At 40.8% G+C, this 24,496-nt stretch overlaps 2 protein-coding genes and 1 pseudogene across 4 annotated transcripts; all 3 read left to right on the forward strand.

Moving 5' to 3' along the window:
* The first annotated feature begins 84 nt into the window (after positions 1 to 84).
* Positions 85 to 10,893, forward strand: LOC148728034 (uncharacterized; annotated as a pseudogene). Its single transcript, XR_015988456.1, has 5 exons — positions 85 to 423; positions 2,185 to 2,746; positions 3,187 to 3,950; positions 8,808 to 8,985; positions 9,393 to 10,893. The product of XR_015988456.1 is annotated as an uncharacterized LOC148728034 (transcript).
* On the forward strand, positions 9,818 to 15,543 carry LOC111319362 (contactin-associated protein 1-like). Of its 2 annotated transcripts, none has more exons than XM_088724401.1 (3): positions 9,818 to 9,955; positions 12,935 to 13,579; positions 13,832 to 15,543. In XM_088724401.1, the coding sequence occupies exon 3, from the start codon at positions 14,419 to 14,421 to the stop codon at positions 14,980 to 14,982; it is 564 nt and encodes a 187-aa protein (XP_088580527.1). In that variant the 5' UTR covers positions 9,818 to 9,955; positions 12,935 to 13,579; positions 13,832 to 14,418; the 3' UTR covers positions 14,983 to 15,543. The 2 variants fall into 2 exon arrangements, with proteins under 2 accessions (XP_088580527.1, XP_088580526.1); XM_088724400.1 differs by lacking the exon at positions 9,818 to 9,955 and adding an exon at positions 10,955 to 11,269.
* Positions 15,544 to 17,410: 1,867 nt separating this feature from the next.
* Positions 17,411 to 23,653, forward strand: LOC111339646 (uncharacterized). Its single transcript, XM_088724673.1, has 3 exons — positions 17,411 to 17,727; positions 20,736 to 21,380; positions 21,783 to 23,653. The coding sequence occupies exons 1-3, from the start codon at positions 17,499 to 17,501 to the stop codon at positions 22,931 to 22,933; spliced, it is 2,025 nt and encodes a 674-aa protein (XP_088580799.1). The 5' UTR covers positions 17,411 to 17,498; the 3' UTR covers positions 22,934 to 23,653.
* The last annotated feature ends 843 nt before the right edge of the window (positions 23,654 to 24,496 follow it).

A 24,496-nucleotide genomic window follows, 5' to 3' on the forward strand; every position in this document is an offset into this window, starting at 1 on the left:
CAGTAAACGCAGTTAAATCAAATCCAATAAAAATCGAGGAAACCACATAGGGTCAGACTTAAGGATTAGATTACCAAAACGCCTTGAAGACATCTTTCCAGGTCTTCGGTGTAATTTTAAACGCGCAAGTTGAAATGCTGTCCCTATAACGAAGACTATATTTCCCAAGTTCTCGCAGCCTCGCTTATCAGTCAATGGAGAAGTCAAAGATGAACCCAGTTCATAACAAGCTGGTGTTTTCATCGTTAGTTCTCTCCGTTGTTTGCTTCGTCGGACTGATTCACGTCGAGATCGAGCTTCACGCTCATCGACAAATGCTTAATGTCCTGAATCAACCAAAAGAAGAGACACTTGAGCCGAAAAACAAAGCAAACGACGAAAAGACGAGTGAGATGATCATGTTACTCCCTTACACAGATAAAGGTAGGTTTAAGCGCAAAACACTCAGAGCGGTAGACCAACCTATCCTGCATGGTCATTAGATATATCTTTAAAACAATTACTTAATGAGTTGCTGAGTAACGTTAGGAAAGTTGAAAAGTTTATCTGCAGTTTTGAATGTTCCTATTTGAAATTTGTTTAAATATTTACTGCTTCTCCTCGCTCATTCTGTCATCAGTATCTTTTAATCATCGGAAAGGTGGCCCTCAATTCGATACAGTCTTTTTTTTTCACTATCTTGAGCTTCTTAACGATTAAGAATTTTCATACAATGTCAGAATTTCTCATGAGAAAGAAGCTCCTCTAGCTGTTGAAGCCCAAGTTGTCACGTAGAGTTCTTGATGATAAGAAACATCACCGGGGTTTTTCCATCTTTTTATGGCTGCATATTATTCCTATTTCAAAGAATGTATAGCTGAGAATTACACCAGCGAGTAATGTGAAAAAATTTTACATTTTCTATCACAATAAAACAAAATTTATGATCAGAAGCGTTACTTTAAGCAAGGGAGTTAATGCCCTCCAAGCGAAACAGGATGACACTCTAGATCTCTTGGAAAGGAACCTCAGCCTTTCAGTGTTAACGACATGAAAAGAAATTTCCACTGGAGCCAACAAATTTTTTTTCCTTTCGGTTTTCCAGACGGCTTGCTCGTTCAATCTTAAAATCAAATAACGTTCAATGAAGAGTTTTTGACACTATACAGATTCTTTACGTCCGTGATCAATGCTAAAAATCAATCAAATGTAAAAGAGTCAGCTGCTAATCTACTTAAAAGACGATGTGTTTGGCTGTGTTTTGTCTCGTTTTGATTTAAAAATAAAACATTGCAGGTCTGTTTAAAAGATTAAATTAAAAAAAAAAAAAGAAAAAACCTACTAAATCTGTTTTAAGGAGAAAGAAGTTACTTTATCATTTTCTTTCCCTTTGCAATGGTAGGTATTTTTATTGAAGAACTACCCAAAAATCAAATTAAATTGAGCCCGAGCGGCAAAGGAAGCTAATTCTTAATGAAGTTTATACCATAAAAAAAGAAAAAAGTCATAAAGGAAATTTACAGGGTAGAAGGTTATGACTTCGTAACAGACTCGCCCAGATAAATACACTTTGGACATAAAGGTTTTTTAAACAATTTTTCAAATGACAAGATAAATAAAAACCTAGAGAGAAACACCGCAGAAAGTTGAGAAAATAACCGACAAATTGTACTTCGATATCATCAGGGAAGTATAACGCATCTACACTCTAATTACGGCTGGCAGGCTAAGTTTCTGTAGTTCTGTCGAGTTCACTTACTCCTTAAACAGCAGCTGGAAATCGAGCCAATTTGAATTGGCTATTTTTGAGTTGCCAACGGCCACCGCCAAGGGCACGATACTTAAAGTTAATTTTCGTGAGGCTCTACACTAAGCCTCGTTTTGAAACCGAGGTCCTATGCAACTTGGAGGTGTTCTGTTTAGCTGAGTGGATGTTAAAGGGGTAAGTTTCTAAAGAAACTGTGTTGCTGCGCCGGTAGGGGAACAAGGTAATTTGGTTATATCAACTAAGTTGAAATTGTAAATTGGCCACCGTAACGAGTTAAAAAGCTGACGTTTCGAGTGTTAGACCTTCGCCAGAGCGAATGATTCGCTCTGACGAAGGGCTAACGCTCGAAACGTCAGCTTTAACTCTTTACGGTGGCCAATTTATAATTTCAACTGAGTGGATGTTAGCCGAAATAATTCTGTGGTGATTTGTTGCAGAACCAAAAATTCGTAACAAACGGCAAGTAACAAAAACAGAAAGGAGATCGAACGCCAGTGTCACCATCAATCGTGAAGCGATCAGAAAAGAAGTACGACTTGCTATCAAGAGCCAGACTTGCAGTGTTCACTGCCCCAAGAGCATCAGAGGAAGACGGGGCAGACCTGGTCATAGGGGCCCTCCTGGGCCACAGGGAGTGAAAGGACCTAAAGGAAATCAGGGCTCCTAGGGAATTCATGGACCACCCGGACCTATGGGCCCTCCTGGAGCTAAGGGCGAGCCTGGTATATCTATCTCAGCTCCCTCCATTGTGACGCCTCCAATGCCAATGGTGGTAAACGAAACTGGCACAGCCATGTTTCAATGTGAGGTTGAAGGAAACCCACAGCCTAGAGTCACATGGCTGAAGGGTAACTCCAGTCTTCTCACGAACAAACGAATTGTTCCGTCACGTGCAGGCCTGATGATTAATGACGTTAGGTCAGAAGATGATGGAAAGTACACCTGTGTGGCAAGAAATATTCTTGGAATGATTACGTCATTTGCTGAGCTGTCTGTTCAAGGAAGGAAATAATTATCTTACGTCTTGGTCGGATACATTTTTTTATCTACATTACTCGATAGCGAACATAAAGAGGCAATATTAACATTTTATTCTCGCAAATAATTTGTCCAACGTTAAGGATTTGAAACGTTTATTTATCTCCAAGGAGAAAAACATCTATTCGACTCTTTAACTAAAGGCATATTCCTCACGTTCCTCAAATCGTAGAAATCTATTGTAAAGTTATCGTTATCAGTGCTGAAAATGTCACAGTGCAGAAATTTTGAAATAAGTAACGGCAAAATATTCGAAATTGCAGGAGTCTGCGGAAAAAAGGGGACTCGAAATAATATTACTTGGCAGCAATTTCTACTAGTCATGGCCGGGATCCTGCCCATGTTCTACGCAGCACATAATCTGGTTATCTTACATCATTTTATTTTTCACTGTTCAACCTAGTTGGTGCGTCTATCATCCAAAAACCCACATCCGTTATTGCTGAAGAAGAACAAGACGTGACTCTGGTCTGCCAAGCTACTGGTCGGCCGACACCAACGGTCACGTGGCTAAAGGCAGTTGGTCACATGTCAAAGGAAAGATCAAGAATTCTTGATAGAAGACTGGAATTGGTCAATGTGACTAAAACAGACGGTGGAGACTACATATGTTCTGCTAAGAGCGTTCATAGCATGGAATCGGCCCATGCACAAGTTATGGTGTTCGACGAACGTAAGTTTACATTACCGCCACCTAGTAAAAGCGAAGTCAACCTCAGAAAACGTGTTACTGACCTGCGAAGCACAAAGGGGCAAGAGAAGTTGTGTGGCAGAGGAAAGCACAAGGTCTGCCTTCAGGTCACGTAATTCATTCAAATGGCTCCCTGCTTCTTAAGAATGTTTACCCCAAATGATTCTGGATCCTACACTTACTTGTCGGACTGTGCATGTTTAAGGCGGGAATTCACGCCGTACTCTTGCCATCTGCTGCGGTATAATCACTTCGTTCCCGTAGTAGTGAGTACGTCAGAATTTGCCGTAATATTTTGTTTGAAGTCTTAATTATTTGAATTTTTTCCTTGTGATCAAATTAATTGCGTTTCTTTACGAGTTGATGAATTATGGATAAACGCAATTTTGTCAAAATTTATTTGTAGAACTAAAAAAGATGTCAAAACCAGGGACAGCTTCAGGTTCTGCCACCAACACCGTCCAAGCGGCAATCGTAAGTATTTCCTTATCGTTTTCGTTTGTTTTATTCTTTTTGACTCAGTCGAGTTCTTCGGTTTGCTTATCCGGCACTAAGCTGGTGGATACTGTTACGTGTAACAAGTTACTAGAATGTTTATTTATTTCTGTTAATTTGATTTTTACAACAACCCAATGGAGTGGACAACAGCGCACGTGTTGCTGTGCAGAGAAATTTGGTACAGGAGTTTTCTAAGTTCAAGAAAGGGAGTAATGAGAGAGGAAGTATTTGGACGCAAATTTCCGAGAACCTCAACAGTGTAACTGCAGTCAAATTCAAAGTGAATCAAAGAGCGGTAAGAGAGCGATTTGACTTGCTACTCGGAAGATTTTGACAGCAAAGTAGACAAGAAGAAAATGCAAGTGGTATATCTCCCGAACCAACAGAACTCGACGCACTGTTGGAAGAAATTTCTGAAAGAGAGAAATTAGCAGAATCAAAGAGAGAATCGTGTAGCAGGAGTGTCGAAACAGATCGCAAAAAATTCCGAAGAGACGCGTTTCCAAGCCTTGGAAAGAGTTGGTGAAACAAAAAGAAGGGAAAGAAAAGCGAAAAGGCAACGAAGAAGCGGAGCTGATGTTGTCGAATTTCTACGGGAAAAGTCAGAAAAGGAGCTTAAGATCCGCGAAGAAGAGCTCGCTTTAAAAGCAAAAGAAGTTGAAAACGAAAAAGAGAAGCAAGCACCAAGGAGGCCATGATTACAAGAGGGTCTGGATGGGGGTGCCTCGAAAACACTAAACACTAAAATTTTTCCATCTTAAATTGTAGGCTGTTTAACATCTAACAATAAAAAATTCACTGTAACACTAAATTTGATACAAATGTAAGCGCAAATGGCTTAAGAAAGCGAAAGATACTAATCAAGACGAACGTGGACATTCGATATGGAATAATATCTACAATTAATTTACAGACTCTGTCATTTTGATTACAGTTTTGGGTTTGTTCATTGTTTATGTTTCTATCATGGAAAATCATGGGAGACTATTTCTCAGCAGAAGGGTACATTATGCTCGACAATGAAAATTTTCCTCTGTCGTTATTTCACTTTTGCAATCTTTCATGTGAAAAATTTGTTTAATCAATCATCATGCTCCTTTTACCTACCGGGAAAAAGGCTTTTGCGTCCTCAATAGCCAATCCTCTCGTTTCTTAGCACATGTATCAGAAGCAAGCCAGCCTTTGAATTTGAACTCCCCTTGCCTTCCCGGGTCCAAGGTAGCGCTATTTTCGGGTTTTCATTTAATTGACTCTGGATCACAGAGTCATTCACAAGGTGATGTATATGCGCACGCCCGATCGTGCAAACTCTACAAGTCAAGGCGAAAATGAGCGCGAATGGCGCGACCAGACCTGGTGAGTGTTGCTGTGTGGGGGCAGGAGCCGTGATCGTCATCATCCATATCGCTGCCAGAGTCGGTGTCGTATTCATCCTCTTAATTTGGCACTTCACCAACGGCAACTATTTCCAACCGTGCTATCGTTCACAAACGTGATGCTGGGTACGTGCGAGTCCCCATCGTCATCTGTGACTTGCGGCATAATTTGTTCCATTCCTTCTTGACCTTCAACAGTTGAGTCGTCGTGGAACATAACTTTGGAATGAGGAGGTTGAGCGTAATACACTGCTGGTGGGAGAGCTCCGGTTTTGTCTTTTGTGGTTTCACTCCGCACTGTTCTCTGCCTCACGGGACGATATTTGTCCACTAACTCCTTCATCGCTACTTCAATTGGAGGATCTATCCTTGCAGCTGTTGGAGGCTTCATCGCTTCAACACCTGCCAACTCTATACTGTTGAGTTCACACTGGGTTTCGTCAGAAACAAGGAGTGGAACTTCCATTTCCCATTGATGTTGCGTAAGGATATGTAAATTCTTCGTTCACCCGTGGGAATACCTGGCCAGCCGGTACAGTTTCAACTCGAAATTTCCCATCTCCAACGAGGTGGCCATTTGCGAAATACCAAGAAAGTTGATCAAATGCTTCTTTGCGTCCGTTATATTTCTTTGCTCTTTACCGATTGGAATTGTGCTTCGATGCCTTTCCAAAGCATTTTCCTCGCCACATCTCTAAAAGCTGACTAATACTTCCACAACTCCCGCCGATGCGGACGTGGTGGCCATTTCGCATACAGAAGTCTGCTAAAATCCGCTGACCACAAAATGTCTGAAGAACTTAAGCGCAAAGTATGCATGCTGACCAGTTCGGTCAGTTCCGCGCAGGCTCTTCTCCTTTTGTTTCTAGTTTTGCACCCTTTATCATAAGAGCTAAGTTTGAAGAATCTTAGTCCTTTTTTTCTAACATTATTGCCTTCTCTATGAAACTTTTATTGATCTTTAATGAGTGAAATTAGACCTTTCTCGATTATGCTAGTAAAACTGGCATTTAATGCTACTAGAAATTCTCGCATAAAGCCAAAAAAATGCTAAAATAATGCCTGATTTCTTTAAAAAATGCTACTTGAATTCCAAAAAATGCTTTGTTTTATTTCAAACAAAACGTACAAAATCTTACATTTTATGCTCATATTAGCAACAGCTGATACTTAATAATTGTTTGTTTATAAAACTTGTGGTCAGAATTAAAACTTTTCCAACATGGTCTGCTCCCTTAGTTTGGATCTTTTCATCTTTTGCTTCCCGTCTTGGTGCTTTTTAGATGAGACGTGTATTTTCAGAACACTTTTCTTCGTCGACAAGATCTTTCTACAAGCATTGCAAAACAGCTTCCCTTCCCTAACAATGAAGTTCTCATCAGGAAACTGTCGTACTTGCTCGTGTAACGGCACTTTCACATTGTCGCTATTTCCTCGTCGCTTGTATTTACCGGAGGTGGACTGTAGTGATCGATCTCTTGCTATAGATGATTGAACTGGTCTATCTTGCAAGTTGGTGGCCGACACCATCTTGGCTGAGCAAAAGAAAGAGTTACCCGCTGACCACCCATACCTTTTTTCCGTTGGTGTTAGTACGTCATGTAACGGAAACAGACAAATCTACACATACAAGTAACACAACACAAGTACACAAGTTGATATATTTTGAACTGCGGTATTAGATACGTGTGATGCCCGATCCTCGCAGTAGAGAGCGCTATTTATGCAATAGAGAAAATCAGACCTGAAAAAAATCAGGCCTGTACGGGATTCGAACCACTGACCTCTGCGATACTAGTGCAGCGATCTACTAATTGAACTAACAAGCCAAATGAGAGCAGGCCGTTAAGTTTATTCGTAATAAACCCGTGATGATAAATCAGATACAATGAATATATGAAGTTCATATATTTTGAACTGCGGTATTAGATACGTATGATGCACGATCCTCGCAGTAGAGAGCGCTATTTATGCCATAGCGAACTTTTGGCATAAATAGCGCTCCCTACTTCATATGTAAGTTCTAAGTTTTGTGATTCGTAGCTAGTGTAAAGCAACAAAAACTCGTCATCACAAATGTAATTCACCTCATAACAAAGACGGACTTACACTCTTGCTTCCTTGAAGGATGACATTTTTCCCAATAACTTGAATGACTCCACAACAACGCTTTGCGCTGTTAACTTTCGCCGTAGTGCCGCCGTAGCTTAACGATTCGTATTTGGCAGGAAATACGCCGTACTCACCCTAGTCCATCGCAGCCAAGGTAGCTGTAGTACAGATTCACCGTACCGTATCTTAAAGTCCCTAATATCAACCACCTTCACTGACTCTGAGGTGAATGCGTGTTTTAGTATATAGCACACAGAAACCAAGATAATTAGTTTATTTCTACCGATAGACCAAGTATGGTCGGGAATTAAACTCATGAAGCGCGGTTCTGTCTCAAGTTCGGCTACTCGGAGGTGAACAGTACTTGCTAATCACCTCCTAACCGACCAATCAGTGCGCGGAAAGCTCTAATACGAGATAAAATATTATATCAGTCCCGCTACGTATTTTACAGTTTTGTCCCCTGCATGATTTTTAAATGTTTACCCGAATCTTCCTTGCCTTTTGGGTTTAACATGATTTCCTTACATATCTTGGGGTACACTGTCACAACCAAGACATTATCTCTTGGTCACTGCACAGCAGTATGCTCTACTGTACGTTTAAAGGACTTTTCTTAGCTCTTTTATATTAAACGTGGACAATTCAAGCTAACTATGGCTTTGACGACCTCTTACTACAGCTCCGTAATAACTTGTGCGCATTTCTGTCAGCAGTCACTATCCTTTATCATTATATCGCTGGCAGTGCCTGTGGGCAATATAGAGCGAATCCTGTATTCTGATTGGCTACCCAAGCTCTTGCCCACTCGGGATTGCCTGCTTTGGTCCCGCGCAGATAAGAAAATTGCGAACTTGCAAATTAGTTCGTAATTCTTGTAGATTGTCGACGATGGGGTCGCTAAAAATGGTAGAAGATAGTCAAAACTAAGAGAGCCTAAACGACTCTCAATGGTTTGTTGTGCTACAAAAAAACAGCTGGCTTTCTTTCCCATTCTTGATTCGTAAGAAATAATTTGGATATATCAACAAAGTTGAAATGGTAAATTGGCCACCGTAACGATTACAAAAGCTGACGTTTCGAGCGTTAGCCCTTCGTCGGAGCGACGAAGGGCTAACACTCGAAACGTCAGCTTTTGTAATCGTTACGGTGGCCAATTTACCATTTCAACTTTGTTGATATATCCAAATTATTTCGTTACTCCCACCGACGCAGCCCCAAACAGTTTCTTTCGAAACTATCAGCCTTTACTGATTCGTAAGACCTTACCTCCGTTAGTCCAAAAAACACCCGAAAAAATGCCTGTTATGCAGGTTAGCAACACGTTGTGTTTTTTTTTTTTCAGGCTAACAGAGGTGAGCGCGGGGCGAGCACAAAGCGAGAGCTACGCTCGAGGGTAGGAGCGCGAAAATAAAAAGCGTCTGCACCCACACTCTAAAACAAGAGAGAAACTCGAAGTGAGGAACGCAGCAAAGGTGGAAAGACGAATGAGTTGAAAAATTTTCGTACTTACTCAGATGAAGGTAGGTTTGACCAAATTTAAGGGATACTTTTACTAAAAGAAAACTGAATAAAAGTGCGCCCAGCTCGCCTCTTTAGAAGGGTTGATTTTTAATGAGGTTCACGCACGGATAGAATGTATTTTGGCGAAAATTCAAATGTCCACTTAATTTTTATAGCCTAGTTAAAGCGTCAAGCTACAATGCTCTGGAGAGATACTTATTCATATGAAACACATGGAAGGATGTATAATAGTGTAATGCAAAAAAAGGAAATGTAGTTTGACCCCATGCCTACATGACTTAATCACGTGAGCGAAAAGTTTTACTCGACGTGCCCTGTCTCCTGAATCAATGCGTCCCTTTTTAAGCCGAGGTGAACTAAACCAGGTGGATCCCAAGCGGAATATATTTTGTTGTTTTTCTTACAGGAATTCAAATTCGTCACAAGAGGGAAGTGGGAAATACCGACAGGATATCGAAAGTCAGTCGTGAAGCGATCAGAAATTGAACTTCGACTTGCCATGAACAGCTCGGCTTGCAGCGTTTACTGCCCAAATATCATCAGAGGAAAACGAGGTAGACCTGGTGAGAGAGGGCCCCCAGGAAAAAGTGGACCACCCAGGCCACAAGGACCGAAGGGAAACCAGGGACCCCAAGGAATTCAAGGACCTCCCGGACGTATGGGCCTTCCAGGAGCTGAGGGCAGCCTGGTGAATCCATCTCAGCCTCCTCCATAATGGCACCCCCCATGTCTGTAGTTGTAAACGAAACTGGCGCAGCGTTATTTCAATGTGAGGTCGAGGAATATCAAAAACCAAAAGTCACATGATCAAAAAACAACCATGTAGTCTTCCTGAGGATAAGCGAGTGATGCCAACATGTAGAGGCCTGGTGATCAGTAACGTACGTTAAAGATGACGGAACCTACACTTATGTAGCAAGGAATATTTTCTTGGGGTGATGACATCCTTAGCTAGGTTGACTGTTCAAGGTAAGAAATATTACTTTCAGTTGTTATAAATTGGGCTCACTAACAGTTATCACCAACGTGAACCCTGTCATCAGCTACAATTACTTTGGATTGTTTAGATATAAATGGGTAAAGAACATGAAACACGTTTTTACAAGAGACTGAAACATGGAAGAAACGCTTTTCCTCTCTTAAATCGCTTCGAGGAAAACAACAATTTTATTGATTAATTATCTTGAAGGGACACTAAGATAACATAGCGATCAAATGTGAAGCGTGCGAAAAAATAACATCGATAATAAAACAGTTTGACTTTAAGCAACAGTTTCGGTTGCATTTCAGAGCTAGAGACTTCAGAGGCTTAAACGAAAAAAAATATCATAACATTTACATGTTTTGAATGACAACTTTTACTATCACGCTGCTGAAAAACAACGCGGGACGATAAACTTTTGATCAAAGTCGAATTTCGTTTCATGGGAGACTTTTGCATTTGCCGTTTCACAGATGCTTCCTGTTTTGTGGAAAGCCCAGCACGATCATGAAACGTAGCGCTAGAGGAATGTTCGAGGTCTAATTTCTATCCGTAAGACGCTTTTGCCACGGCACGATATCACTGACAGCTTCTTCCCGATTGGTTGAAAATTCTGGCGGTAACATGAAAAATCGGACAAAAAAAAGCTCCATCCAGGTTTTCATTCATTGAAGGTCATTTCTCTATCCTTAGTTCTTAAAGAGAGTCTTTCTCCCTTGATATAACATGTGAGCAGCCACGCCAAAGACAAAACAAGGTTTTTTTTTTTTAACTGACTACTGACCTTTTTAAAGGTGGGTTGTTGATGGAGAGTTAAAACTCTCTCCATCAACAACCCAAAGATGAACTTGTTGACCTGAAAACTGAAACCATAACTCAATAACAAGAGGTTGAATCAAGTCCAATAAAAGCTGAGGGAGCCAAATAGGGTCAGACTGAAGGATTAGATTACCAAAACGCAGGGCGCATATATTTTTCATGTCTCTCTTGTGATTGCAAAGAACTGCGTTGAGATACAGTCCATAAAAGAAGGACTTAATTTTTCGAAATCTCGCAACTTCTTCAGTCAGTTATGGAGAAGTCAAAGATGAACCCAGTTTATAACAAGCTGGTATTTTCCTCGTTATTTCTCGCCGTTGTTTGCTTCGCCGGCCTGATTCACGTCGAGATCGAGCTCCATGCTCATCGACGAATGCTTCAAGCCTTGAATCAACCAAATGAAGAGAAACTTGAACCGAATAACGCAGCAAATGACGGAAAAACGAATGAGATGAATATTTTATATCCTTACACAGAAAAAGGTGAGCTAAGTACAAAACTGAGAACTCTAAAAAGGAATTTTAACTAGAATTAATTTTGAAGGTTTTCTTTTGAAATTCGTTCATATTTTTGTCTACTAGTTCTTCCATGACTGTCTTGGAGTTTTAATTCGCTGTGACGAAGGGCTAACGCTCGAAACGTCAGCTTTTTAACTCGTTACGGTGGCCAATTTACTTTAGAACATAGCTAGCAGAGTCGCGCAATCAAATTCATTATACGTAAGCGTGCTCAAAATCCCGATAGTGCACGCTGATAGCGTCAGCAAATCCGACTTCGCTAGAAATTTTTTTTTCGCGCGAGCGGCCATTGCTAGTGCGGGGAAAAATAATACATTTCGCGACAATAATGGATACAAACAGAAACTAGGCCTGCTAGTCCGAAAACGAAGACAACGTTTCGACCTTTTCCCATGGGCTAGAGTTCTTAAATGAGGCAGAAAAAGAGAAAAACATAGGAAAAGGAGACTCGGCTTGAGCGCAGTCACGATTCGCATCAACTGATATTGTTGTCCGTTTTTCGCGTCGCATTTGATGCACAATTCCACCGGCTATGTTCTAAAACAATTGGTTCATGCTTTCAGCTGTGCACTATCGAGTTATGGAGCACGTGGGAAGCTTGGAGAGCACTCAAGAAGCTAGAGTTGCCCTCGGCTATCGCCTCGGGCAACTCTTACGCTTCTTTCGTGCTCTCCAAACTTCCCGCGTGCTCCATAACTCGATAGTGCACGCTAAAGCATGAACCAATAGTTAAATAATAGCTTAGTTGATGTAACCAAATTAAGTTGAGTTTTAAAGCAAGTGGTTCCCAACCCAATTAAACTCTTTGTATGTTTCGGAAGCTTCGTAAAAATTAAATAAGGACAATTCTCCATAATGCGTAGCACATCTTAAGACAAAAAAAGCTTTTCAGACGAGCTCGTTCAATCTCAAAACACGGGAAGTGAAAGTTATTTTGACAGTTTAAAAATTCTTTAGGTTTATGATAAATATAATGACATGCAATCAAATGTCCAGAGTCAGCTGCTAATCTAATTTAATGACGATATGTTTCGTTTTGTTTCGCGTCGTTCTGATTTCAAAGCAATACTTCCCAGGTCTGTTTCAAAAATTCCAAAAAGATAAGCAAGAGCTGCTTTAAATTTCCCCCTTTTTGATGGGCACTTTTACCGTAGCAATATTCAATTTAGCTCGAACGGCTGGGGACGCTGAATCTTAATTCAGTTCACACCAATAGTAAAACAGGCTATGAATTTGTAACAAACTCGCCTAGATAACTATGCTGTGGACACAATGTTTAAACAACTCTTTATAGAAGAAAATCAGGTCATGCACCTCAAGAGACATACGGTGAATCGAGCATCGTAATCATAACACATAATTTGTCGCGGTATCGCGACTAATCTCTAGTTTTCCCGTCGTTCTGTCGAGTCCTCTCATTTCTGAAAAAAATAAAAACTACCAACTTGAATAGGCCACTTTTGAGTTTATACGACCTCACGCACAAAATGATGATTAGCACATGATGACAAAAATTTGTTGATGGAGGTTCAGCAGATTTCCGTGTTTTAAAACAGAAGCTTAGGCAACATGAAAGTGAGATAAGCTATGGGGAACGAAGCGGTAGTTATCCTGTGAATTTTCCTGCAGACCTTCAAACTCGTCGAAAACGGCATGTGAAAAATACAGATGGAAGGTCAAACGCCAGTGTCAGTATCGATCGCGAGGCGATCAGAAAAGAAGTACGACTTGCTATGAGCAGCCAGGCTTGTAGCGTTCAGTGCCCAAAAAGCATCAGGGGAAGACGAGGGAGACCCGGTCAGAGAGGCCCCCCAGGAAAAAATGGATCACCTGGGCCAAAAGGAATTCCGGGACCAGCTGGACCAATAGGCCCCCCAGGTAAACACGGACCATCTGGGCAACAAGGAATAATGGGCCCTAAGGGAAACCATGGTCCTCAGGGCATTCAGGGACCTCCCGGACCTATGGGCCCTCCTGGAGCTAAAGGTGAACCTGGTAAATCTATTTCAGCTCCCTCTATTGTGACAGCTCCCACGTCTGTAGTTGTGAAAGAAACTGGTACAGCTTCCTTTCAGTGCGAGGTTGAGGGGAATCCGCAGCCAAAAGTCACATGGCTAAAAGATAACTCCAGTCTTCTCGCGGATAAACGTATTGTGTCAACTGGTGGAGGCCTGCTGATGAATGATGTTGTGTCCAAAGATGACGGAACCTACACTTGTGTAGCAAGGAATATTCTTGGGGTTATGACGTCATTGGCTAGGTTGACTGTTCAAGGTAAGAAATATTACATTCCATCGTTATACAGTCGACTCAAAAATTCGTTACAAACCAAGGTTTTTATTTTTTACTGTTCTGACACAAGTTAATGTAGAGAGTAAATCTTATTTTTGTGCTTGGATGAATCAAGGGGACTGAACAGAGAGGAAACACTTTCATTCAAGTTTTTTCTCTGTCGTTTCAAATTGGCCATGAGGAAAAAAATATTATTGTAGTCATTACCTCTTCTAACTCTTGGCTTCATTTCAGTTGGTGCATTGATAATTCAGAAACCCTTATCTCAGGTTATTGTTGAAGAAGGACACAAAGTGAATCTGTTCTGCCAAGCTATTGGTCAGCCCACACCAACCATCACGTGGCGAAAAGCATTCGGTCACATGTCGAAGGAAAGATCAAAAGTTCTTAATGGCAGACTGGAAATAACCCGTGTGACTAAAAAAGACGTTGGAGACTACATATGTTCGGCAAAGAATATTATTAACGAGGACTCCACCCATACACTAGTCATCGTGTTTGAACAACTCAAGTTTACATTACTCCCTCCCCGTAAACGTTCAGCCAAACTCTCAGAAAATGTGTTACTGACTTGCGAAGCACAAGGAGCAAGAGAGATTGTGTGGCAGCGGACAGGCCAAGGTCTGCCTTCGGGTCACGTAGTTTATTGAAATGGCTCCCTGCTTCTTAAAAATGTTTCCCCGACTGATGCTGGATCCTACACTTGCATTGCGAGAAATTTTCATCGCTCCATAGCTGCAAGCACCGTGCTTGAATTTCGAAAGCCAACCTCTTGTAGTGAAATAAAAGCCCACAATAGAGGATTATCTTCAGGTACTTATATGATTTACCCTGATGGCAAAGGAAGCGTGACACCCTTCAGCGTGTACTGCGACATGACTGACAAAGGTGGGGTTGGTGTGACAGTCATCAGTCATGATAGTGAGAGCAGAACTCATGTTGGGAACATTCCTGGGTGCGACTTTGGAAACTTAGGATGTTTCAGTAAAGATGTGCAATATACTGGAATCAACACTTCTCAGCTAGCAGCGCTCACTACAGTCTCCCAGAATTGTGAACAGTTTATCAAGTTTGAATGTAACAATGGGGTAGCGTTCGTTGAGGAAGGAGACGCCTGGTGGGTGTCACGTGATGGAACACAGATGAACTACTGGGGAGGAGCTAAAGGGTCTTATAAGATGTGCGCATGCGGAGTAACAAATTCGTGTTCCAATAGTAAGAAGTGTAACTGTCGTAACAGTGGCAGTGGCTGGAGAGAGGACAGCGGTTTGTTGACTGATAAATCTGCTCTGCCTGTGACACAAATCAGACTCGGAGACTTAAATGAGTTAAGCGAAGAAGGATATTATACAGTAGGAAAACTCAAGTGTTATGGTGTGGCATAAGTTTTTCACTGGTTCGGTTACTCAGCTATTCATTACAATGCAAAAGCGTCACTCAAAATCAAGGAAGTCAGGATGACGCTCTGTTAGGTCGTAAGCTGAGCCTTTCAGCAGTGGAGACAGGAAAAACAATTCCTCTGGAGTCAACGCAATTAATTTCGTTTTAATAAAGGCTGATAGTTTCGAAAGAAACTGTTTGGGGCTGCGTCGGTGGGAGTAACGAAATAATTTGGATATATCAACAAAGTTGAAATGATAAATTAGCCACCGTAATGATTACAAAAGCTGACGTTTCGAGTGTTAGCCCTTCGTCGGAGCGAATAGAGGAATTGTGGGTTGTGTGTGCTTTTAAAGGCAGAAAACGGAGCCACGAGAAAAACATGAATAAATTAGTGGAATGAAAAGCGTTCGTTGATCCCTGTGGGATTTAGACTACCGGTTTGAAAGGTGAGCTTTTGTTCAAGATTTTTACGGCTTTCCGTGCTACCTAAGTGCAAGGAAAGACCGCAGATTGCCATGTGTTGCTTAGAATTATTAGGTAAATTAAAATGTCTAGCGACTGGTTTCGATGTGTCCTTGTCATTCCTTTCCACGTCTCGAAGGTGTTCTCGGAATCGGTCACCTAGTCTTCTGCCTGTTTCGCCGATGTATATCTTTTTGCAATAAGTGCAAGTTATGCAATAGATTACATTGGCGGAAGTGCACGTGAAGTGATCGGTGATCTTAATGGATCGTTTAGGTCCCGATATTTTATCAGTGTTGTAAATGAAAGGACACGTTTTGCATCGTGCACGAGCGCATTTAAAAGTGTCTGGTTGGTCATTAGTCTGAAAAGAATTTCTGACCAAAAAATTGCCTATGTTTTTGTCGCGTTTGAATGAAATGAGCGGAGGTTGCGAAAAGATAGTGCTTGTCTCTGGATCGTTTTGAAGTAATTCAAAGTTTTTAAGAATGATGGATTTAACTGAGTGGTTGTGAGGGTGAAACGTGAGAGTGAATGGAATGCGGTCGGAATCTTAATTTGCGACGTTTGTAGTGCTGAATGTCGATCAATAAGTTGAGCGCGGTGGTAACCCGCTTGAACGACGGAAACAGGGTAACCACGTTTATCGAAGAACTGGCACATTGACTCTGATTTGGGGTGGAAATCAGAGTCATCACTACATAAACGACGAAGTCTTAGACACTGAGAAAAAGGAATGGAATTCTTAACGTGAGATGGATGCGAAGACGAATATAACAAGTAATTATGCGAGTCTGTAGGTTTGTAATACACACTAGTGCATAAACCGTTACCTTCAATTGAAACTTTGACGTCTAAAAAGGATAAAGAATTGTCAGAAATTTCCCATGAGTGAGTCGCTCACACCCGTCTAGATCAAAACACGTTTGGTTTTTAAGATAACTTATTCCCTTGACCTTAGCTTTTCATTAACAACCTAAACACTTGTTGACATAAAAAGTTAAACCATAACTCATTAACAGGCAGCTCAGTGAAGCAAATCCAATAAAAATTGAAGAAACCACATAGGGTCAGGTGAAAGGATTAAATGATCAAAACACTCATTTGTGAGAATGGAAACTAGGGTTTTCATCAATAACTGTCGCTCGGTCGATTCCACTCATTCCCTACGTTCCTACTGCAATCAAATGTCAAAGAATTAGCTGTTGATCTACTCCAATAAAGATCTGTTTGCTCTGTTTCGTGACGTTCTGATTTCAAAGCATAATATCAAAAACAGCATTTTTTACTATTTTGATGACCCTTTTTTAGCCTTGGGCCAGATTAAGGAAGGGCGGAAGACTGACAACCTATATATCTCGTGACCGACTCAACAGCCCTGAATTAGGCTCGAAAAAAAAGCACTGCCTATCTCTTTGCCTGCACCCATTGAAAGATAAATATTTAAAAGGTCAATTAAAGAAGGGGACAATCCGAATTCTAAAGCTCTGGATATCCAAGATCGTTATTCTTTTCCTATCACGCCGTGACACCTTGAACATGGAAAACAATGTCAATGAAACTTCGAATTCCTAAATTCCACGTTATAGAGGCATCAATTTTTCTTAATGGAGATGTTCAGAGCACAGGGGAACCCAAAAGAGTGTGACTCCGTCTCAATTGGAATCGTTAAAATCTTACACTGAACGGGAGAGTTCCAATTACTGGAACTCTCCTCTTCAGCATAAGATATGATAGGAATTGATGAAATTTTGATTATAAAAGAGACGAATTATGACCAGTGCAAGACAATACTGAAAAACGTATTCACAATAGGATAAAAACCATATATGCCACCCAACGCCTCGCTGTGACTATAAATAATACTCTCAAGCTGAAGGAAGTGATGAAACTTTGACTCAAAAGGACATGCAACGTGACCAGCGAAAGTTGATAAGAACTCCATACGCACACGTAATGTCTCGTTGTGATTATAAATACGTGTGTTGCACTCTGTGAAAGATACTATTTTCATGCTTGACATAGCTTACGGCACTTTCGTCGTAAGTTCCACGATATGGAGAAATCAAAGACAAAACCAATCTCTAGCTCTCTGGTGTTTTCGACGTTATTTCTCTCCGTTGTTTGCTTAGCGGGACTGATTCACGTCGAGATCGAGCTTCACGCTCATCGACAAATGCTTCAAGTTTTGAATCAATCAAAAGACGTGAAACTCGCGCTGAGGAACATAGCAATCGACGAAAAGATGAATGAGATGAATATTTTATACCCTTACTCAAAAAAAGGTGGGTTTAAGAACGTATAAATCAGAAGAGTAGAACGACTCATAGTTTTTACTGGAATTACTTACTTCAGGGCTTGAGTAACCCTACAAAAGCCGGTTGAACTGCAATTTTGAAGGTTATTTAAAATTCGACTACATTTTTATCTTCTTGTTCTTTCATATGTATCTCTGAGTTTAAAGGAAGTGGCTTTCAACTAAACCAAAATGTTTGGATACTTCAAACTTCGTAATAATTAGCGGGAGCAAATTATCCATGATCCGTAGAATATCTCAAGACAACGAAAGCTTCTTTGAAGAAGCTCAAGGGGTCACGCATGGTTTTTGATGAGAAGAAGCGCCGCTTTTTCTATCTTTTATAAGTGCACATCATCATTATTTCAAAGGATACTTAGCCTAAATTAAAATTATGTCGGCGAGTACTCAAATGATTTGAGGTTTTACAATTTCTATCGCAGTAAAAACAAAAGCGTCATTGCCATCAAAAGCGTTACTCAAAACAAGGAAGTTAGTGTATTGCAAGCAATACGGGATGATACTTTGGTAGGTCGGAAGCTGAGCCTTTCAGCATTGAAGACAAGAAAAACACTTCCTCGACACAGTTTATTCCCTCCTAGCTTTTTCCTACGAGCTCGTTCAATCTCATTACAGGGAGAGTTTCAGTAAAGGTTACTTTTACAGCTTAAAAATTATTTAAGTTTACATTGATGCAGCAATCAAATTTCAAAGAGTCTATTCTTATGACAATATGTTTGACGATATGTTTGACTGTGTTTCGTGTTGTTCTGATTCAAAGCAAAACTTTTCAAGTCTCTTTTAAAATTCAAAAATATAAGCAACAGCTGTTTTAACTACGAGGTAACATTTTCTCTCCCTTTGATGGTTACTCTTATAAAAGAAATACCCAATTTAGCTCCAACAGCCGGGGATGCTGAATCTTTATTCCGTTTTCACCAAAAATAAAACAAAGAAAAGCATAATCCGTACGCTGGAGGATATGGATTTGTAACACACGTAGATAAAAATACTTTGGAGACAACAACTTTAAATGAATGTTACTAAACTATGGATCAGCAGACCGCGGAACCTCTGAGACCAAAGAAACCGGCGGTACCTGCGGAGCCGTAATGAAATTAAAAACAAAAAAACTCAAAATACCTAGTGATAAATATAAGGATGTGCATGGGATTGAACAGTCGCGCTCTCAACGTTAAAAAAGATCTGGACTATTTTTGAATAAGGACAAAATTAACCGCGATGAAGGGTTTGTTTTTTTGCATCGTGTGAATTTCTTGGGCTGATTTAGAGCCACTTCGCTCGGTTCTAGTTAGTATCCTTTGCCCTCTACATAATCCCTTCAAAGACACGTCTGCGAGTTACGCCAATCAAGCTCATCCGGCTTCGCACCGGACACCCCGATCACCACAATCACCCCGTAATTCCACGTGTATCACGGGTGATGATGTTACTTTAGGCTAGTGTTCCTCATTCCACGGTCATGTACAATGAACTGGAATTAAAGGCCGCCAATTCTAGCCTGAAGGTTTGCTGAGAGTTCGAACGGGGCCGGGCGTAATACGAATATCGCGATTGCCAATCGTTAAAGCTTTCAAATAATGCCAGTTTAAATTACTTGCGTTCGCGGATGACTGCGAATCGCTCTTTATGACCCTTGTACGATGAATGTCGCCACAAAGAAAGTCAGTCAACCATTTCTGGTTGGACGTCAAGTCCTTTAGTAAGTAAAATAAGTAGTAGTAAAGTAAAATTTATTGACAGTGTTTGCACAAAGTGGCTCTTCATCTGTCACTAACTAAATACATTATAGCATTTAAAATAGCTAAACATTCCAGTCTGTATACACTTAAAACTTAAACTGATTTAAGATTACTTAAGGCGTGCCTTCGCCCGCTTTTTTAAGTATTTAAATAAACGCGATGCAAAAATATGCAAATCCTCACAGGTTTTCAGTTTCTTTAGTAGATTATTAAATAAAACGGCCGAGGTGTCTTAAAAGGTCTCCTTTTCTAAAAGAACCTGTAGTCTAATACAGTCTGATGAGAGTAGCTCTCTACGTATAGGGACTCGTTGTAAGTTCAGATATGTTAGCCACTGTTTAAAATAAAGCGCATTAAAGGTCAACTTCAGCAAATTGAAATCCCTCCTTTCTTCCACAGGAAGCCAATTTAGCTTAAAAATGTCTCCAATGTTATTAACATATCTGCCATAAACAAAACTTGCGGCAGCAAACTCAATTTTTTGAAGGCGCTTCAGCAAGTATCGCGGCAGAGGTGACAATAGTCGAGTCTTGATAGCACAAGTATTTCTGCAACTAATTTATTCGTGTTTTTCTCGTTGCCATGTTCCCACCAATAACGTAGCTCCATTTTCTGCCTTTAAAAGTACACACAACCTACAATTCCTCTCTTCGCTCCGACGAAGGGCTAACGCTCGAAACGTCAGCTTTTATAATCGTAACGGTGGCCAATTTACCATTTCAACTTTGTTGATATATTCAAATTATTTCTTAAACAGATAAACCGTCTCGGTATCGCGACTAATCTCAAGTTTTTCATACGTAGAAGGTTATGGATTCGTAAAAACTCGCGTTGATAAATATACTTTGGACACGATATTTAAACAACAATTCATACGGGAGAATAAATAACATGCACCTCAAGAGACATGGGGCAAATCAAGCATTGTAATTACTCTGAACAGATAATTCGTCGCGGTATCGCAACTAATCTCTAGTTTTCCAGTCGTCTAGTCGAGTCCTCTCATTTCCGAAACAGCCGCTAGGAATCGCGCCAACTTGAATAGGCCATTTTTGAGTTCAAGACGACTTCACTTACAAGATGGGGCCAAGTGCATGATGATGTAAATTTGTAGCTCTATAGGAGGTTCTGCTCCGCAGACTCCCACGTTTTAAAACAGAAGCTTTAGACATCTCGGAAAGTGAAATAAGCTAAGTCGGTACGTAGCGGTAGTTATTCTGTGAGTTTCTTGCAGACCTTCAAACTCGTCAAAAACGTCACGTGAAAAATACAGATGGGAGATCGAACGCCAATGTCAGCATCGACCGTGAAGTGATCAGAAAAGAAGTACGACTTGCTATTAACAGCCATGCTTGTAGCGTTCAGTGCCCAAAAAGCATCAGGGGAAGACGAGGGAGACCCGGTCAGAGAGGCCCCTCAGGAAAAATTGGATCACCTGGGCCAAACGGAGTTCCGGGACCAGCTGGACCAATAGGCCCACCAGGTAAACACGGACCTCCTGGGAAACAAGGAATAATGGGCCCAAAAGGAAACCATGGTCCTCAGGGCATCCAAGGACCTCCCGGGCCTATGGGCCCTCCTGGAGCTAAGGGCGAGCCTGGTAAATCTATCTCAGCCCCCTCTATTGTGACAGCTCCGATACCAATAGTGATAAACGAGACTGGCACAGCCTCTTTTCAATGTGAAGTTGAAGGAAACCCACAGCCTAAAGTCACATGGTTAAAGGATAACTCCACTCTTCTCGCGAACGAACGAATTGTTCCGTCACGTGAAGGCCTGATGATTAATGACGTAAGGTCAGAAGATGGTGGAATGTACACCTGTGTCGCAAGAAATATTCTTGGAATGACGAAATCCCTGGCTGAACTGACTGTTCAAGGTGAGAAATAATTATCCTGTATCTAAGAGCCATGCATAAACTTCCCTGCTTGCATCACTCGATAATGAACATAAAAAATCGTATTAATCTTATTTACTCTCGAATGATATTATCCCTAAAGGAAAAGAACTTTCGTTTATCCTCATGTTAAAAAACACAACTCTAGAAATCTAGTTTAGAGCTCTCGTAATGCCGAAAATGTCACAGTGCGGAAATTTTGAGAAGAGTAACCATACGGTAGATCATACGAAAGCGCAGGAGTTTTCAGAAAAACGGTCAGTGAATCGAAATAACACTACTTTACAGTAATTTATAACTGTCAAAGCCGGGATCTAGGTCATAGAATCTACGCTGCAAATGATCGTGTTATCTCACATATTCTTTTTTCAATGTTTAAACTAGTTGGCGCTTCGATCATCCAAAAACCCTTATCTGTTATTGTTGAAGAAGGACACAAAGCGAGTCTGGTCTGCTTAGCTACTGGTAAGCCGACACCAACTGTCACGTGGCGGAAAGCAGTCGGTCACATGTCAGAAGAAAGATCAAGAGTTGTTAATGGCAGACTGGAAATAACCAATGTGACTAAAACAGACAGTGGAGACTACATATGTTTGGCAAAGAACTTACTAAACGAGGACTTTGCTTTCGCACAAGTTACGGCGCTGGAGGAACTCATGTTTACTTTACCTCCTCCGAGTAAAATTATGGTAAACGTTTCTAATGATTTGAAAATGAATTGTCATGCACAAGGAGCAAGACTAATCCTTTGGCAGAGGGCAGGCCAAGGTCTTCCTTCAGGTCATATCTTTTATTCAAATGGGTCTTTGCTTCTTAAAACTGTTTCCCCTGAGGATGCTGGATCCTACACTTGCATCGCGCGAAATTTCTATCGATCCATAACAGCAAGTACTCTCCTTGAAGTAAGAAACTCATCGTTAAGCTCTTGTAGTGAAATTAGAATACGTTATAGAGGAACATCTTCAGGTACTTATGTGATTGACCCTGATGGCAAAGGAGGCGTGACACCCTTCAGCGTGTACTGTGACATGACTGACAAAGGTGGAGTTGGTGTGACGGTCATCAGTCACGACAGTGAGAGGAGAACCTATGTTAATTACAAATCTGTTGGTTGTGGCTCGCAAGGATGTTACAGGAAAGATGTGCGATACACTGGGGTCAGCACCGCTCAGCTGGTAGCACTCGCTCGAGTCTCACAGAACTGTGAACAGTTTATCAAGTTTGAGTGCAATAATGACATAGCTTTCATTCAGGAGAATTATGCTTGGTGGGTGTCACGTGATGGAACAAGGATGAACTACTGGGGAGGAGCAACAGGCTCTGATAACATGTGCGCATGCGGAGTAACAAATTCTTGTTCCAATGGCAACAAATGTAATTGTCACAATAGTGCCGGTGGCTGGAGAGAGGACAGCGGTCTGTTGACAGACAAGTCTGCTCTCCCCGTGACACAAGTTAGACTCGGAGACTTGGATAATTTAGATGAAGAAGGATTTTATACACTAGGAAATCTCAAGTGTTACGGTGTGGCATAAGGTGACAGACATTGTGCTAGAGTTACACAGAAGCTGCTAACTGAACAATGGAGTAAACGTAATTACTTACACGGGTTTTTGTTTACCTGTAATGTAAACGAATTAAAAATTAAAAAAAAAACACATTCTCTTCAAGTTTTTAGGTTTATTACTTTACCTCGGGAACTAAGAACTGTTAGAAACTTGCCTTTTTTAAAATTCTTTTGCTTGACATCAGGTTTCAGTGTCGAAGCTTCACGTTGCGCCAATACACCAGGCGTAGGGGCTAAAAAAGGTCACAAGTCGCATTTGATCAATGATGACTCCTCATAACTCCATTTATTAATTAAAGAATAAATAAATAAAATGTCCTTTTGCTCATTAGATAAAATGCATGTCTAATGTTACAAGACAAAAAGATTAAAAGTTCAGCTAAATTACAATAGAATAAAAAGATTAAAAATGTGAAAAACTAGTTACTCATATCTGTCATAAAATATCATAAAAGGTTGTATAGAGGTTTTGCCATGTTGGATGGCAGGAACAATGAAAATATTTTGCATGAGAAAGAAATTTTTTTCCCCATGGGTAAAATAATCTATTGTTCCTGCCATCCAACATGGCTGCTGTGCAAAACCTCTATTAAAAAATTAATTTATCTACTTATAACGTTCGGTGTTTATCTTGGGCCTTTGGTAGCTCCTGCCAAGTCATTCTTGATTCTTAATTACAACAGCTAGGTCTTTCGGTATATCTCAAATCCTTTACTAACATGTTCAGTTAAGATGAATGGATGAGATTGGTATTGTTTTACGTTTTTATGAACCGAAACGAAAGCAATCCCAGCATTCATTCGGATGCCCGTATTAGCAAAGTCGCGTTTTGAGAAAATCTAAACTGACTTGATTTCTGTGAGGCTACCCAGATTTTTTCCCACTCAGAAGAAAAGTTCAGGGCTGTGATGAAAAGCATTTCTCAGAGCTAGACTAGGAGCAGTCCCTCCTTTTCGGCAAAGTCCGTCCCTGGAGCAAAAGAAACAAAAGAAAAAATAAAATTTAGGGAAAAAACCTGTTGCTAGCGCGCCGCGGGGATCTCTTGAATTGGAGTAACGTCGATGCACCGGGGAGCGCCATGACTGAGGTGCTCTCCCCGTCGAGATCAATACACGTTTTTTTTTCTAAAAATTAATTCTTACCTGACATTTAGCTTTTCATCAACAACCCTAAAAACTTGTTAACATAAAAACTGAAACCATAATTCAGTTACATGTATGCAGCTGAATCAAATCCAATAAAAACTCAGGAAACCACATAGGGTCAGACTGAAGGATTATATGACTAAAAGGCCTCGCGGACTTCTTTCAAGGTCTCTTCAAACGTGTAAGTTAATACACTGTCCCTACATCGTAGATTTTATATTCCGAGATCTCGCAACCTCGCAAATCAGAGTATGAAGAAGTCAAAGATGAACCCAGTTCATAACAAGCTGGTGTTTTCATCGTTAGTTCTCACCGTTGATTGTTTCGCGGGACTGATTCACGTCGAGATCCAGCTTCACGCTCATCGACAAATGCTTAATGTCCTG

The sequence above is a fragment of the Stylophora pistillata genome, chromosome 6, assembly GCF_964205215.1.
Source record: "Stylophora pistillata chromosome 6, jaStyPist1.2, whole genome shotgun sequence".
NCBI lineage: Eukaryota > Metazoa > Cnidaria > Anthozoa > Scleractinia > Pocilloporidae > Stylophora > Stylophora pistillata.